Source organism: Trachemys scripta, chromosome 2, assembly GCF_013100865.1.
Source record: "Trachemys scripta elegans isolate TJP31775 chromosome 2, CAS_Tse_1.0, whole genome shotgun sequence".
NCBI lineage: Eukaryota > Metazoa > Chordata > Testudines > Emydidae > Trachemys > Trachemys scripta.
This window is the reverse complement of record NC_048299.1, coordinates 180,491,088-180,509,429: the sequence shown is the minus strand read 5'-3', so window position 1 is coordinate 180,509,429 and position 18,342 is coordinate 180,491,088. Positions and strand designations below refer to the sequence as shown.

At 39.1% G+C, this 18,342-nt stretch overlaps 1 protein-coding gene across 1 annotated transcript in view; it reads right to left on the bottom strand.

The window, feature by feature from the left end:
• The window catches only part of CARMIL1 (capping protein regulator and myosin 1 linker 1), a gene marked incomplete in the record, with an annotated part of 248,761 nt that overhangs the window by 106,901 nt on the left and 123,518 nt on the right, over nucleotides 1-18,342 (bottom strand). Inside the window, 4 exon segments of the mRNA XM_034762444.1 lie at nucleotides 2,743-2,846; nucleotides 6,901-6,987; nucleotides 11,259-11,353; nucleotides 15,298-15,386. Coding sequence (XP_034618335.1) covers nucleotides 2,743-2,846; nucleotides 6,901-6,987; nucleotides 11,259-11,353; nucleotides 15,298-15,386 — 375 coding nt within the window.

Sequence of the window (18,342 nt, the reverse complement as noted above, 5' to 3'; positions counted from 1 at the left end):
ATATTAGGTCATCTAGCCCCTCTGGTACCAATGCATGAATGTTCCCGACAGTAAATTTCCCAGTGCTTTGCTCAGGGCTAGTCTACACTGGCAACGCTAAAGCGCTGCCGTGGCAGCACTTTTAAGTGGCTTGTGTGGTGCTCTAGAAAAACCACCTCCACAAGGAGAGCGGCTCCCAGTGCTGGTGCACTGTCTACACTGGCACTTTACAACACTGAAACTTGCTGTGCTCAGGGGAGTGTTTTTTCACACCCCTAAGAAAGTTGCAGTGCCGTAAATTGCCAGTGTAGACAAGCCCTCAGTTTAATTTTGCAATTTAAATTGCAAACAATGGAGCTTCCATCACTTCTGTTGGAAAACGATTCCATAATTTAACAGATCTGACTGTTAAAAGTATTTTCATGGTATTGCACTTAAGTTTTACATTGCTAAAATTAATTTAATTAATACACTAGATAAATCCCCTTGTGCCACTTAAAAATGTCTCTTCCTTCTGGTGTTTGCACCCTTTAAAATACTTGCAGCCAGCTATCACTTTCCCCTTAACCACTGTTTGTTTGAGCTAACACTAATTTTATTAAAAATTCTGTAAATATGTGGTTTTAAGTAAACCACTTTATTCTCATATTTTATTTTTGCTACTTCTCTAAAGGCTTTCATTTGTCAACATTCTTCTAGTTCTCCACCTGAGAGTTCTGCTCTCTTAAGCACAGGACTATGTGTTTTGTAAATGTGTTCATGAATCTCTAACAGATACCAAGGAAAATGGGGGGTGGAAATCACATAAAGCCATAAGGCATTTTAATTTGTATAGTAAAAGTGTGTGTCAAATGAAGATGGACTCTTGTAATGCTTATTTTGAATTACTTATTCTTCATTTCTTAGGTATCCCAGCCTGGACACTGAGGATGTGTGAATAAGTGAGACTGGGATGGATGTGATGATGAAAGTCTGAATAAAATATTATTTTGAGCCTGATGTCCTTCACCACACAAAAAATGAAACAGAGCTGGACTTCACTGGCGGTGACACAAAAGACCAGACCAATGGACTCTCACTAAGAGCTAATTCCTCAAAGGCTCACGAGTTTCCCCTATTCTGCCCCTAAGACTGTTTGAGATTCAGCCCACTTATTGGCAAATAGCACCATTTGTCCAAACAGCCTTTTTATAAATGAATCTGTTGCTGCTTAGCAGATAAGCGTCTGTTTCTCAGGTTCCAAAACCCATGTACGATTATTTTCAGCTTTCAAACTAACCATAAGATAGACAGAAGATAGGTTTAATTAATTTGAATTTGGTTACTTTAATGTGGACAATTTTTGTATGTCATAAGACCACCAGAGTTTGACACAATTGACAGTTTTCTGACTGATCAGTAGAATCTGAGGACTTGGATAGAAGCAAAGTGAAGTGAATTAGTTTAGCTGCGTGGGAAGTTTAAAACTTCATTTGCCTTTATACTAGTGTGACACTGTATTGAAGTAAAGATGACCATGTGTACACTAAGGTATTACCACTGATGTATCACCACTGTTGCACAATTGTGATAGATGTTATGCAAAGTATGCCTTGTAAGGTATCATTGGAAAAGTTGTGATCTGTTGAACAATGTTATCCTGTTTATATGCATGTATTATCATTGTGTATGAAGTTATGAATCCTTGCTATGTGCTTGTAACTCGAACACGTTGTATCTCAAAGGCCCACCAGACAGATTTACATCCAGACCAGCCAGCCATGGTTGATGGGCCATTAAGGAGAATCAACCCTTCCAGTGAGCCCCTCCCAAGGATGCCTCAGAGAGCAGGAGCACTTAGACGATGGAGGCCCAGTGACCCAGCAGGACATGTAGAACATGTGATCCCTGACTCCATGCACATGGACTTGGGGGTAATCATCATTCCCTTAAAAAGAACAGGAGTACTTGTGGCACTTTAGGGACTAACAAATTTATTTGAGCATAAGCTTCACTTCTTCGGATCATTCCCTTGCCTCTTTCCTGCTCCACATCTCTGGATTATGATTTCTAACAAAGAAAAGCTTTGAACAATGAGCTGAGAACCCCAATATTTGGGATGAACCAGAGAGACTTACTGCAAGCTGGCAGATTTAACATCATTGCTATTATACTGAACTACAAACTCTGAAATGAATTGTAATGTATATGATTCATTTTAATCTCTTAATAACACTCTCTCTTTTATATTAATAAAACTTTAGTTTTTAGTTACTAACGGATTGGCTACCAGCGTGGGTTTGGGGTAAGAGCTGAAGTATATTTTGACCTGGGGTGCGTGTCTGGTTCTTTGGAACTAGAAGAACCAAATATATGAGATTTTTGGATTTAATAATCATTTATGACAGAAGTCTGGTTTTCTGGGTGGTACCTGAGGGGCTAGAAGTCCTGCAGGGGACTGTCTGTGGCTTCAAAACAACTAGTATAGTATTTTGGAAGCACACATTTGTTACTGGCTTGGTGAAATCTTACGATTCAATATGCCGCCAGTTTGGGGTACATGCCCTGTTTTCTGGCAGTCTGACCTGAGACTGGCACTCTTAGCTGCGTCCCATACCAGGCAGCGTCACAACTGGAAGGCAATGTTATCACTGTGTCATTTTAATCACCATTAGAACTTGACTTAAACGAATAAAATATCACCCACAAAAAATCCCCTCTCTCCCCCCACTACATTAAAGATATACATTTTTTTCAGGAATCAGAAAAATAAGGAACACATACGGCGAGATCATCACCCCGCAGAGCATTCCCTGAGAGGTCAAGGTAGGTGAGAGTGTTAGCAATCAGCTGGTTGGCACTCAGGGACTGGGAAAGGCTATTCACCCCTGCAACAAAATGTCAATATTCAACTTAGTTGGGTTAAATGAAGAATTAGCATAAACCCTGTAATGACAAAGTTTCAGTGAACACACTGTCAACTATCAATGATCTCCTGCTATCAGTATTGTTATGATTTATTTTTCTCCTACAGAGCCCACTCTTGCAAGGTGCCAAACTCCCTCAACTCCCATTGACTTCACTAGGAATTCAGGGTTCCCTACCATCTAGCAGGACCAAGCCCTTGACCTGTATTACCAGATCCTTAGGAACAACCTTCTGATCCATTTACTGTACCATGTACTTGGCTCAATTCTAATGGGTTTTTTTACATTACTCAAAATATGGTTTGTGTGTAAACAAGGATGTTTAAATAAAAACATCCGCAGAAGGCAAATACATTAACAATTATAGTTCACTACTAATTCAAAGGCAGTTGACAAGACATAGAAGTTCAAACATTTAAATTATGTATTCACCGCTAATTTCAGAAAAATATTTGGCTAACTAAGATATCATGAAATATATATTTGAACACACTGATGTACAGTATTAAATCCTGTTCAGAACAAATAAATATTTTTGGTATTAAAATTAAAAATTATGTGTCAAGAACCAACAAATCAGCATTCCCTTCAAAGGTGTTCCTAAGCTATTTAAAACAGAGATGAAGTGGACACCTTCAGCCAATGTAACTTGCATACTAGGCATGATAGCTTATTACTGAACTCTTGAACCATTCTGGATGGCTGTAGGCTGCTTCCCAATCAGTAAGTACCTGAGAAAATCCATTAGACACACAAGCATCATTGCCTCCTATAATAGAAGGGTGGCTTTTATTAAGCGCTTGGTCAAAGGAACAGAGAAGACAAGTGCTTTGAACTGCTGAGCAACAGTTGGCAGCTTTCCAAACAATTCATAAACACGGATTGGCAACAGATAGAAGTGCCCATCTTTCAGGTTAAAAATACGTTGCAATTCTTAATGCTAAAAAGGACATAGGTTTGCCAAGGAACATACGATGAAGAAGCTGGCAAAATCAGGAGCCACAGATGTTTGGAAAACTAGAGCACCAAATCTAAACACCAAAATATTAAGATGAGATCAATATTAGTAGCATGATTGTTGGCTTCAAGGATTATTTTTGGAAATGGGCCTCTCTCTGAAAAGAGTTAGTAAGTGTTACTATAGCTGCCAAGCTTTCAAATTTTCACTATTCACTCTGCAATTTTATTTTATTGTTAATGTAAGTCTTTGTTACTAAACACATTCCACCTGCAAACTGCAGGGCTGAAACATTGTACATACAAAATGCAAGTTTTTTAAATCTTTAACAGATCTACCTGGCCACAATGGGTTCTAGCCATGTGCCCATTTTAATGAGTGATAACAGCAGTTGTTACTATACGGAAGTAGAAAGGAGCAGTGCAATGAGCATGTTCACACACACACAAACACCTTGCTAGATCCCATCTGAATAGCAACAGTAGCATATGATTCAACAGCAGCAAATGATATTGAGAACTAGGATAACGAAGCAGTGTTTGAGCTAGTTAACGTTGGGGGGCACTAGGGTAGAAAGTAGAATCTCTCCTCCTTTAGGGTTTTTGTTTGTTTTTAAATGAATCAGTCTTTCATTAACTACAAAGTCACTGGTTCTGATCTAAAGCCCAATGATATCAATGGGAGCCTTTTCATTGACTTCAGTGAGCTCTGGATCAGGTTCAAAAAGCTGAGATTTAATTGATCCGAGCACATGGAATTTTCTGTTTGACTCAAAGCTCCAAGTTGCTAAACCTCTTTTAGAGCTTCCCTTATTGTATACTGTGCTATTAACAGAGATCCTACTTCAGTCTGAATGAAGCCTATAATGTTGTTTCACTGCACTCAGACCTAACAACTGTTAGGAACTACGAAACACCATATTTAAAGAAAGATCATCTGGCAAGTTGCTGCCTGCAGTTCACTTGTCAATCTCACAAAGGAATCTCAAATGAAATGTATTTGTTAAGTAGTAAGGTAAAACAATAAGGAAGAAGTGAAAAGCACTGTAAGTGCTGCTTATTATCTCCCTAAAACAAAAGACTGGAAAAATTCACTTGTCCAGTTGCCCAGGACTGAATAGGAAACTTTCCCAAGTGAGTCCCAGCACTCACTTCAAAATTTAGGCTTTTATTTAAAAAATAGTTCTAACCTTTATGGTTTCAAAAATAACCTTCAAATGCAAAACAAGGTTAAATTAATGCAATGCTGTCTCTCTAAGTCAGGGGTCCCCAAAGCGGTGCCCGCAGACGCCATGGCGCCCACCGGGGCGTCTAAGTGCGCCCAAGTACTGGTCAGCGGACAAGCATCCACCGAAATGCCGCCGACAAGCAGTGTCATCCAGAGGTGTTGTTGCCAAAATGCCGCCTCTGGATAACACTGCTTGTCAGCGGCGACAACGCCTATTGATGTTGCCCATTGTCAGCGGCATTTCGGCGGATGCTCATCCGCCGCCACAGTCCTCCGTGGCTCGTCGTCTGGCGCCCGCCAGACAAAAAAGGTTGGGAACCACTGATCTAAGTCAAGGGAGGGCAGACTGATAAAAGGAGCTGTAAAGACAGCCACAAAAGCAGTGAAGAGGAGACTGTGTGGAGATATAGAGAGGCAAGAAATTCACTGTTTTGAGGGCACCGCACATATAGATAAACTCTCATGAACAGCAAGATAAGTCATATCATTAGGCTAGGCTTTTTAGTCAGAATAGCATGTTTTCAATAGGAATATTGAAGGGCTGCTCTAGCACAATATCCAGTGGTAAGGTCTTAGTCTCTGCAGATTTGAGAATCATTGCAGTGCAGTCTGCATTAGGATTCTTACTAGGTCATCATTAGGCATGAAAGATGGACTCTGCTTTTGTTTTAAGACCTTTTTAAAAATAAACCACAAAAATCCCTTTGATTTTGTTCATTGCTTCAATATTCTGTCCTTGCTGATTAACATTTGGTTGAGCGGTCTTGACTAATCTGACAACTGTTCTTGAGATAGGTGGAAACAGATAGAATGTCCCATTGACCTAAAAATCCAAAGCATTGGTAGATGCCATTGGACCAAATGATGGAACTTCAAGTGAGGAAGAGTACAGGAGGTGACTCAACATACTGGAAGCTGTGTGCACTTTTGCCAGGGTTGGATTTGGTCCAAAGACTTGAGTAAATATTCTGAGTTTTCTCCTATCCCAAGAATAAATATCAGGGTGGTCAAAATTCCAAGAACGGAGTACTAACACAATGAATGGAACTAAAGTTTTATAAGGTTTTAAAGAACCAAAAAATCCAGCAATCATGCCCTGATGACTGGGCTATGGTAAGAATCATAATGCAAAACACACTGCACAACAATAAATGTCAAATCAATTTAAAGGCTAATCACTAGTAGCAGGTCCATTTTCAAAGGTGCAGAATTGCCTCCACCCACAGTAGTTTCATGAGCCATCTACTAAAACGGTATGCTGAAGAAATATGTTGGATAGAGCTTTTCTTAAAAACAGATCAACTTCTGAAAGTTAGAAACATGTGGAGCTCCCACATCAAAGAGCAACATCTAAAATGGTAACACAGCTTTGCTTACTGTTACAAGTGAAGTGATAGTTAAAGGATGTTCTGTCCCATCTCGTGGCACCAAGACCACTTAGAGATTAATGCATTTACTCTCTCTTAGCCTTATCTAAGAGCCATATGGCTTTTAGCTCATGCATTTAGTTCCAGAGGCCCCAGGTTCGATCCTGCCCGCCAACGACCAGGGTCTGTCGGTGTTACGTAAGTCAATGGGAAGCTTTCATCTAACTTCAATTATGGGCATGATCCAAATCCCACTGAAGAGCCTACTATGGCTAAGAGATAAGGTTCAGATACTCTCATAATGTCAGCCATATAAGTAGGTAAGTTAGACAGAGTGTAATAATCAAGTACACAACAAATTATTTTACAATTACATAATGACAGGATCCATCACTACCAAAAACGTTTTGTTTTACTCATTCATCACATAGAGAAAAAGTGCAGGGTTAAGTATAAAACATACCTTTAGGTGACAATGAGGTTTTAGATAAATTTAAATGTTTCAGTCCCTTCGGGAGTTTGGCAAACTGGATACTTAGAGAGGACACACCTGTTGGGGGGGGGGGGGAAGGAGAGAAAAAGAGCATAAAAGTTTGTAGCTTTTCTGACGGAGAGTGGCTTTCAGGATTCTGAACCACAGTTAAAATCTGAGACCACACAGTGAAAGTAAATGGAGTGTAGGCTGTTCAACTTCTCACATATACAATTCAGTTTCTTCCAGGGTTGGCCCAAAGATGTATACAACAACCACCTCCTTTTTATTTTAACATGCTTAAAGCTATGCAGTGCGTGCTTAAGTTTTTGAGGGCCAAGGGTCAAAGAGAAGGTAACATGTGCCAGGATGTCAGCAGATGGATAATTTGAGAGCTTTATGGTTCCGCCACAGGAAAACGATAATGAAGCTAAATACAACAGTAGTGAATGTGCAGCTTTCCAAGTAATAAGAATCTCTTTGGGTCTATGAGAAAAAAAGGTCAAGGTTCAATGGAGTTTAGCTAACCTTGACCTCTCTTCCTAACTGAGTCAAACCCTTTCTTCATTAGATAAACAGGCAAAGGCGTTGCTGAAAAAGGACTGGAGTATTTTGTACAGCTGAACTAGTAGTGCAGAGTAGGATGTGTTTTTTGTATAAAATAAATTCTGATGCAGGTAACGTAGCAGAGAACTTGCTCTAGGAATCTGAAGCCTCCATTCTAGTCATAATGGTCACTTATCTCATTTAATTAGACTGAAATATACACTGGCCTTTATACAGTCTCAAAAATCACATAATGGACCATTTTCCCGAATAAAAAAAGAATTAGGGTTCTGGTACCAACTACATTACTCAGCACCATTTTGCTGAAAGAAAAAACGCAAAAAACAATTTATCACTTTAACTGAGGTTCTGCATTCCATAAATTTATTTCCCATTTTAAAATGGGTGATGGAATATTTAAGGAGACACCTGCTCAGTAACGATCGAGGTAATTTATACAATATTCATTACCAGAATAAATCTATCAACAAGTAAATTGCAGCAATGCGATGAGGTGTGAAATATACTTTTCTGTACCAAATCACAGGTTATAATCCAGGTAAGCTTCCCTTGGGGGAACATACATCTCTTTAAAAAGAATAAACTTGCCTCTTGTGCCAAAACCCAAAACAGATAATTGAAAAAAAAAAAAAAAAAAAAAAAAAAAAAAAAAAGCTAATCCTGACATTCTTACTTCAATGGACATATAAATATAGAAAAAATATTTCTCATATTCTTTTATCTATCTATCTTAAACACCTAAGTGGTTATACTTCAGACATTTGTGGAGTTTTTGTTTCAAGGTCTTTTTGTTGTTTGTAAAAGTGTGGTTGGCATGTATATTGCCGATACATGTAGCTTCCACAGACTGTCCAAAACTCCAGGCCATATTTTGTATATATGGCCAAGTTGTTGCTATGAAGATGCATTACTTTGTCTACTGTAAAAATACAATAGTAACTGGATGTATTCACCAACTTATTGCAAGAACGAGTCAGGTTATCTTATGAGAATATGCAAGTAACTGCACTTCACCTTTGTAGAAATTTATTGTTAGAGAAAACAAGGTGAAAAATACCTGGGATTATATTTAACAAACATTTGCTTCTGGAGAAATTTCAAGGAAGCACCAGTTGACAATGACACTTTAAAGATGATGCAGGTATAATTTTGGACCTGCTAACCCTGGGTCAGATTTAATTTTAGTGACGATTGGAGTGGGATCCTTGATACATTTTCTTTCCTAACTACACTTTACAAATCTCTGCAGCTCCACTGAAGTAAGAGACTCAAGTATTAAACTTTTTTAAGCTACTGCCTCAGGATTTTATGTTCTCTGGCAGGTCCTCTCCACTTCTTGGTTGGAGCTGGTTCTCTGCAGGAGGCTTAAAAGCCAAATATGATTTTGATGTCAAAAGGGCAGAGAAAAGGAGGGAAGGCAGTACGAGGAGAGTAAATACTGTTCTGTTGCACCTGAGCTATTTATTGGAGAGTAGCAAATATCCTTTCCCCTTCTCTCACACTACAGCCAACAAAGTCTCTAATCCAGTCAGCACCACCCACATTAGCTGCTGAGATCTTATAGCAGGGGTGGGCAAACTACAGCCTGCGGGCCAGAGCCATTTTAAGCCAGCCCACAAGCTTCCACTGGGGAGCAAGGTCTGGGGCTCAACCCCACTCCGGTGCTCTGGCCGGGGCGCTGGGTTGGGGGCCACAGCACGCGGCTCAGCCCTGCTCTGGCCGGGCGCTCCGGCTCCTATGCGCTCCAATGGCCCCCTCCCACACTCCAATGTAAAATTATCGAGTAATCATAATCATTATTCGTTCCCTCCCTTATCATTCACATAACTGTAAACTACTACTAGTATTGAATACTCTGATTGTTACATAATAACCGGGGTAAACTCCCAGTTCCTGTTGATGTGACAAGTTAAAAACAGAGATGTTTTACATATTCCTTATCTGTAATTAACTATGATTTTGCATACATCTTCCTTACGACAAAGTCATATTGTTCCTTCAATTCGCACACACAATCTCTAGTACAATTTGCACACACAAGATACCAGAAGCCCTGAATTTCTGCTTAGGTCTTATTTTGAATTTAATGAAATGCCACATTTGCTTACTGAAATTATATTTAATTTCTCTGCAATTTAAAATAGCCAAGTAACTTATTTAATTTCTGCATTTTTAAGAAAATTAAACTTAACTGAATGGTCAGCTGAAAAGATTTAACTAAGAAACTAGTCAAAATCCAAGTTTGTATGTCCATAATTAACTATTGTTTTGCCTAAATTTTCTCTTGTATGTCATTACTTCTGTCTGTTTTGAACTGTTCTCTTTGTAGCATGTGAAATACCCAGCCTGACTTATAGACAAAAGATCTTCCATTATATCAAGTCTGCTTATGCTTTTGTTTTTTTAATAAGAAAGAAACACAGTGAGCTCTCCTTTTAACCTACCTACATCCAATTTTTAAAAAACAAAAGCAACAACTTGTATAAAATGTGATAGCCTTTTTCCTCCTCATGACTATTTATTGTAAAGAAGTTAGTGTGGTTACTACAAAGAGTTTTGGCTGGTCAAAAAAGGCTTTTCAAATTATATGGAAATGTTCACGAAAAATATTCCTGTGGTTTGAAATTCTGATTTCTCAACTAAACAATTTAAAACAAAAAATGGTGTTGATTAATTCTGAAACAAACTGAGTGGAATCTAACTAAAACACTTTCAAATTTGTGGGGTGAGCACCACACACACCTTTCCCACTGTATAGAGAAAGGGAGAGATGGGGAGACTACCCACCCCCATTCATCTTCCAGTGACAAGTGAACATTTTTTGTTTTGAATTGTTTCCTCAAACACAATATGAAACAAAAGGTTTTACAGAATAGAATTCCTATTTTTCAAGCAGCCCTATAAATGATGTATTAAGGGTGTGATCGTGAGAATGCCCTGTGCATGGAATGCTTAAGTGAAGTAAATGGGAAATCCATAAGCACGGTGCTTCCAGGATCAAGCTTAGACTGAAAATTTTATTTTAATTTAAAAATACAATGTTCAGTTTTTAGGATGGAAAGAGAAGAAAGAAGGGATGGGCGTGACTTGAGTCTAAACTGAAATCACTCAGAAATTAAGGCCTAGATTCAGCAAAGCTGAATCTTTAAGCATGTGCTTCTCTCTCATTGAAGTCAACGGGATCGTTTTGCTGAAAAGGGACAGACTTACATAGATACTTGGTGTAAGGGCTGAACTGACTGGGGTGAACTGTTTACAATATTGAGCACTAGAAGGGAGCTCAAAAACTGACAGCTTCAATGCACTTAGAAATATTTATATAATCACAGATGAATTAAAGAGGTAGTTCTATCTGCTAGAAAACACCTGGAATACATAACCCAAGGAACAAAGTTGTGTGTCACTCTCAGATGGTCCTTAAACCAAGTCTATTACTTTTTAAAATATAGTATTTGAAACCCTTTCTTCTCTCTCCACCCCAAGCACAGTGTTTCTCCACTGTCAGTTAGCTCAAAAGTGATCTCTGTGAAGCCAAACAAGCCCAACTTTTAATTAAATTCATGGTTACACTAAAACCGTTCAACACCTATTGGTAAATCTCAAACTAATAGACATTTGCAAACTAAAAAAAGATAAGCAATTCGCAGTGACCTATGAGCAACAGATATTTACGATGCAATTACACCAAGCACAATGCTCTGTTATTCAGGCAAAGGGGAATGAAGTAGCACTAATCCTCTTATTTTGACTGTATAAAAGGAAAAATGTAAATGTTATAGTACCTCTGTCCTCAAGAGGGTTGCTAGCAAGGTTAATTGTATGAAGTCCTGAGTTGGGATTATGGGCTAGGGCATTGGCCAGTTTCTGTGCAAAATCTCTGCAAGAAAATAAAACAAAAGATGATGATGATATTATCTCCTGCATTAACACCATATTCAGAGGCTTAAAATGACCCAATTACTGGAAAGAAAGGAAATGGCCAAATTTGCCAGTTGCAGACATGTACAGTATTTTCCTTAGTTTAGTCACATCTATTTGCACAATTTGTTGTTTTTCAACAGCAATCTTTTATTTATACATTATCCAATATCATACCAAAGAATGCCCATCCACAGCTCTGAGTGCCTTTGAGATTATATATATATATTATAAAAAAAAAACCCCACAGCAAAATAGGAGTTCTAAAACAAACTGTCCAAAGCAGCCAATTTCTCCCTCTGACCACATCATTTGATCATCAGTCATGTGATCAGTACAGTTTAATCACTAGCATGCTTTCCCAGAACTCCTGCCCTCATGTGCATCGGTTCTCCATTGTACCTGCTCAAACAAAGAGGCTTTGCAGCATATCCAGAAGGTCAACAAACAGGGACTATTTCTGACCTTGTGGCATAGGTGCAGGGCGTGCTATAGCACTCCGTAGCTTGAAGTGGTTTCCATTATATACCAGGGTTTACAGTTTGGTTCAATGGCTCTCAGCACCCCCACTATACAAATTATTCCAGCATCTCTGCCTTCTGGGAGAGGAGGGGAGATAGAATTCCAGAAGAAAAGGGCCCTTATGGACAACTCTCTGCTCGCTCTCTTTTATAATCAGGAGGGTCAAGCTCAGGGGCCTTCGCTGATCACAACTGTGGCAAAATAGCCCAGGAAGGATCTAAGCTGTTTAGGTCTCTGCAGGTCTAAACAAACCCTCTAGACTCCACCCTGAAACCAATAGGCAGCTTTTAACCACTAACTCTTGGTTCAATCTGCTCTCTTTTCCTTACAATAGAAAGCTCTTATTTCCTGTAACCAAGAATGAGAGACAACATAGCTAAATACCTCATTAATTTTGTCAAAAGACAAGAACTCACTTAAGGGCAAATCCTGCCTACAGAGCACAACCTAAGTGATCGTTCTGTCCACAAGGGGGTACATAAGAACCAATAGAGCAGGAATCCTCTCTCTGGATATGGAGTAGCAGCGGAGCCCTGAAACTGCAGTCACCTCAACAGTGTGGGGCCAATGATGGTCATGTGCACGTCTGAAACAGTGAAGTCCTAAGAGGCGCTTTTTTTTTTTTTTTTTAAATATTGGGGAGAAATGAACAAAGCGGATGTCAATAGGGAGCAAGTAACCACACCCATCAGTTTATCGCAGGCAAGACATGATCATGGGCTGACCCAAGATAGTTTCATCCTTAAAGGCAGGTGATATTTGAGCACAGACACTCACCAAGGAGAAAGTGCTGTGTATTGGCAGGGCCTATACTGTTTTGAGCTTTAACAACTTTTTACAACTAATTTTCTCCTTCATTCTTCTCTTATCCCTTAGCCACTATTATCACCACAACATTTTTGTCTGTCTCGGGGCTTGCTTCAACATTCCACCCTAATTTATGTCCCTTCCTCATACTGCCATACCCACAGACCAAAATTTCCTAACATACCCTTCCCTTTAGTGATGGATGGGTGGCACTGGCCAGGAAACCATCCAGCCAACTCTGCCAGATTTCTGCCAGCAGACTGGTCCCCAAGCACAAAGGTTATGCTCCTGTGGCTATCTTCTGCCACTTTAAGGTGACAAGCCTTAGCAAACCAGAGAATCCAGTCCTCTGATTATTATATGCACCCCATTCTTCCAATGTGGCTTACTTAGTTAGTGTACCTTATTTCAGCCAACTCACTAAGCTTCTACTGCACTGTCCTTACTCGTCATTCTTCCTTTTCAACTAAAAGTCAATATCCTGCTGGATAAGTTCTGTCCCGATTACCCATCTAAATAGTTATCAAAATGCCACTTTCTGCTTTACATAGGGAAACTTCCCAAGGAACAAAGAGCGATCTCTCCTCATGTTTGTTAGGATTATACAGCAGCGGTTCTCAACCAGGGGTATGAGTATACTTGGAGGTACACAGAGATCTTCCAGGGGGTACCCTCAACTCATCTCGATATTTGCCTAGTTTTACAACAGGCTACATATAAAGCACTAGCAAAGTCAGTACAAACTAAAATTTCATACAATGGCTTGTTTATATTGCTCTATACTGTACACTGAAATGTAAGTACAATATTTTTTTCCATTTGATTTATTTTATAATTCTATGGTAAAAATGAAAAAGTAAACAATTTTTCAGGAATAGTGTGCTGTGACACTTGTATTTTTATGTCTGATTTTGAAAGCAAGTAGTTTTTAAGTGACATGAAACTTGGGGTACACAAGACAAATCAGTCTTCTGAAAGGGGTACAGTAGTCTGAAAAGGTTAAGATCCACTGTCTTACATATTTGGGATAAAATTTTCAAAAGCACATAGAGTGACTTGTGTCTCATTAAAAGCCAATGGGACTTAGGCACTTTTCAAATTTACCCTTAGTAGCATTTCTCAACTCTGACTATGGAAGTGGTCATAACTCCCTAAAAATGCTTTGTCTGTAGCGTATCAATGGGATGAATACATTTCTTCCCAGCAAATAGACATTATAACCTGCAGAACTGAGAAATATACCTTTACAGGGACAGATAGCTAATGCTGATCACAGCAGAGAGAGACAAGGTCAACATGCCAAGTACTCTGAATGTATATGATGCCACAAAATCAAAAGTCTCAGGGATGATTGTCAGTCAAGCTCTATTAAAGTCAAAACCAGACCTATATATGACAAGTTAATGTAGGCAACGTGCCAGGACAGTCAATAACCTTATAATCGTATCAAATTGTTTTTACTGTGTAAAATGACACAAAATATGAAGAAATTAATGATACAGTCAGTTACTTGTTACATTTTGAATGATGGACATTAAGGCACTGAACTGGGGATCAGGAGATGTGTTTAATTCCAACCTCTACCACAAATTTGGAGTGACCTGGGGAAAGTCACTTACTCCCTAGTGCTTATGTTTCCTATTTGTAAAACGAGGATAATATTTCCTTTTTCCCACCCTTCTGGTTTGTCTGTTTAGATTAATAATCCATTGGAGCAAGGACTGTGTCTTACTATCTGAATATACAACTCCTAGCACAATGGGGGGTTAGGGCAGCTATATGCCACTCCAACTCCAATATGGAGCACACAATGTACTTCTAAAGGGCCACAGCAAATCCTAGTTGACAAGTTTAACTTTTGGGCTAATTCCTAGAGATTGTAAGAATTTGCTGCCTCTCACAAGAAATGGAGGCGGTTAAGGTACTGAAGTAGTGCTGGAGTATTTAAGCGTGAAATCGCATTATTTCTAAATGTTTTCATTTTTTATGATTACTGTAAGAGGTTTATTTTTTGTTTGCTTTTTAAGTACCACAAGTAAAAGTACAGAGAAGTATATTTTCTAGTTTGAATATTAGGATATATTCATTCTATCTTAACAGACAGTGTCCACCACCAACATAAAAAAATCCAGACTGCAATCTGTTGTCCAACAGTATTCCTTATTATAGTGAAGAAACCGAACATAGTGTTTTCTAAAAGAGCGTCAAGTTTTTCATATCAATGTTGGCAACTAAATTTTGAGAGGAAATCATGAGTTATTTAAGGTTCAAATGACTTCTAAAACTGTCTGTTCTGCACAGCTACCAGCTGTTCAGCCAGCTTCCTTGTTTGTAAAGGAACAAATAAGTATAAGTAACAACCTCATTTTCACAGGTGCTAACCCATGTAGCCCCCAGAGACTCCAGTGCAGTTTGTGAACACTTACAACCTCTGAAAAATATGACCATGAGCTCTTTGGAACAGGGTGGTAATTTTTGTATTAGCTATTTTACCAGTTCTATCACACAGTCTACTTTCTATGGTCCTATGCGTAAATCATAACTAATGTAATTTTTTTTTTAAAAATTACTTACGTTCTAAGCCCGGCATTCTCTAATACCAATTCTTCCAATCGATTGGATCTACTCACCACTCTCAGGATCTGCTCACAGACATCAGTGGACTGCCATGAAAACGATATAACAATATTACTAAAGCAAAAACATTCTTACATCACCGAAAATATACAGCTGTAAGCTAGGAATAGCCTCACGTAATGAAGCCTTGGCCATAACTGGATCTCCTAGTCACCACAATACAAAAAATAATAATAGTAGCAGAAGCCTCCAAAACCCAGTAAGAGAACGTAAGATAGCAAAATTAATTTGGGAAAGATTCTAAGTGAGAAATTGGTATGTGAGAGGCAAACTAACAGAGACTCACTCAAGGTGTAGGCCAACAAAACAGGACAAAATCTTATTTCTGACAGAAAAACTGTGTGATTAATAATATTACTTATTTAAAAACTTTGTGTCCATGATAATCTTTTGCAGAACAGACATAATTAATAAGCCTAAACTAGAATGACCACAAAACCAGAAACAGGAGTATCACAATGCAGACCCACAAGGGACACATTCTGGCTGCAGGCACTCCATGAAAGAGCTTTGTGGTTGGGGAGTGTGCTCCAGGTATTTTAATGTGGATCCTGCTAACCCACACCGAGCCATTACACACCCCACCATGTTTACATTAGTCATATTTTGTAATAAGTAATTTGCATGGGCAGCTGTGGGATCCACGATGAACCATAACATTAGAGTAAAATAAAGCTGCTTTTATGCTATTAATTTGCTAATGTTGGAGAGGATAAAGGTTAAGAGAGAAATGTTGTAGTTTTAAATTTTTACTTCAGCTGCGATCCCAAGATCAATATACAACAAATAATACTATCGCCTCACTTTTATTTTATTCTTTGTTTTGCTTTTGAACTCTGGTCCCCCAACACACAAAATCAAGGTTCCATTAGAGGTCTGAAGCTGAGTTTTTGTCATGACCATGACAGCTAAGATGATTTTGCTCAGGCCAATAAATCATTCCCCATTAAAAGTGCCCCCACGACACTTGTATTGGGGTCTGAGAGTCTACCTGGTGTCTGACCCCACAGCTCAATCAATTTCTAAAGCTAAATTTCTTAGCCTTTTAGCTTTTCAGTCTAGTTCTCAACTCATTTAAAAAACAACAACAACAACAACAACTCTACAACACAGAGGGGAGAAAAATCTACTTTCAGTCCTCCTTTTACATAATGCAGTTTGTACTGGTGTTTTAAGGACTGTCACTTCTCTATCACCACAGGCATTGATCTGCACTCTTATATTTTACAAAAAGAACAGGAGCACTTGTGGCACCTTAGAGACTAACATTAGTCTCTAAGGTGCCACAAGTATTCCTGTTCTTTTTGCAGATACAGACTAACACGGCTGCTACTCTGAAACCTATCTTATATTTTAGTAACTGAGAATATGATCAATGTCGGTATACCAGTGTGTTTACAAATGAGTGGTTTAATCTGTTTCTGAGAAAGGTACAACGGTGTCTACCAAAGACAGTGCCATAGTGGGAGATGCAAAGAGCAGTACATAGTATTGATCCTGGATTTGTTTTTCTTAAACTGGCTCTCAGTAATGTCATTATAATATGGATTTAGCAATCAATCAGCTTTTGTATTATCCTCCGGATATTTTTGACTGCCAGCTTGAGTGCATGGAATTAAGGAGTTACTATAAGAAGTGGGTTTATTTTAGAGCTGTACAAAACTTGCTAATTGGATTCAATCAGTTTCAGCAAATCAAAGACACTAGGTTCCGTTTGCTAAGATTGCATCTCCTGTGGTTTGTTTGAAAAGTTTTATGTTTGTACAAACCCCAGAACTCCAAAGAAACCTCAAGAAAATCCCAGCAAAATAAAACCGTTTCCTAAAGAAACCATAGTTGCATCACACTTTCCCTCTACATATATTCTCTAATACACCCCTCCCAAACACGGCCCCATGTCCCTCCTCATCCCCTTGCCCCACCAGCAACCCCTTCAGGTGCCTTTTTGGTGGGCCTCACTGAGCTTTACTACGTGCCCAAAGCTTTCAGGTGGTTGACTGAAACCATCACTGGCTCACTCCCAGATTTTCAGGGGATGGACATCAAATAAGCTTGTTGTTATTAAACCCCTGCACACAAATGTCCATATTGGTGTCCTGAGAAAAGTGCAATGTCTGACAGCAACCCTAATCAGCTCCTGGAACAGGAAATAGTCCAAGCACTGCTGGTTTCGAGGTTTCCATTCTAAAAGGTTTCACACCACTGTAGTTAGCTTAGTGATCATGAAAGCAAAGGGCTAATTGTCACTCAAATTGAGACATAATGCAGATTGTACTGGTAACAGAACAAGGAGCAATGGTCTCAAGTTGCAGTAGGGGAGGTCCAGGTTGGATATTAGGAAACACTATTTCACTAGGAGGGTGGTGAAGCACTGGAATGCGTTACCTAGGGAGGTGGTGGAGTCTCCTTCCTTGGAGGTTTTTAAGGCCCGGCTTGACAAAGCCCTGGCTGGGATGATTTAGTTGGGAATTGGTCCTGCTTTGAGCAGGGGGTTGGACTAGATGACCTCTTGAGGTCCCTTCCAACCCTGATATTCTATGATTCTATGACAAGGTGGGTGAGGTAATATCATTTTTGGACCAAGTTCTGTCAACTTCCTACCTTGTCTCTCTAATATCCTGGGACCGAAATAGATACAACTACATTGCATATTCCAATTGAGAGTCAGACAAGTCAGTACTAAGTAGAACTGGTTGAAAAACTGGATATTTTACCCCGCAGAAAATTTTGACAAAATGAAGACAAAAGCTTAGTTGTCTAAATTTTCAACATAAAATTTTGATTTTGGCAGAAATGCAAATACCCAAAGATTTCAGATAAAAAGCAAAGATTCCAATTTAAAAATGCTGCTGTAGTACCTCATGGGAGTTGTAGTTTGGATACCTTATGCTCCCACTCTCCTCTATAGGGCAGGTTCCCTAGTCAGAATACGTCTCTCGTGATGCACCACAGTCCCCCGCATCACTGGAGATGTAGTCCAGC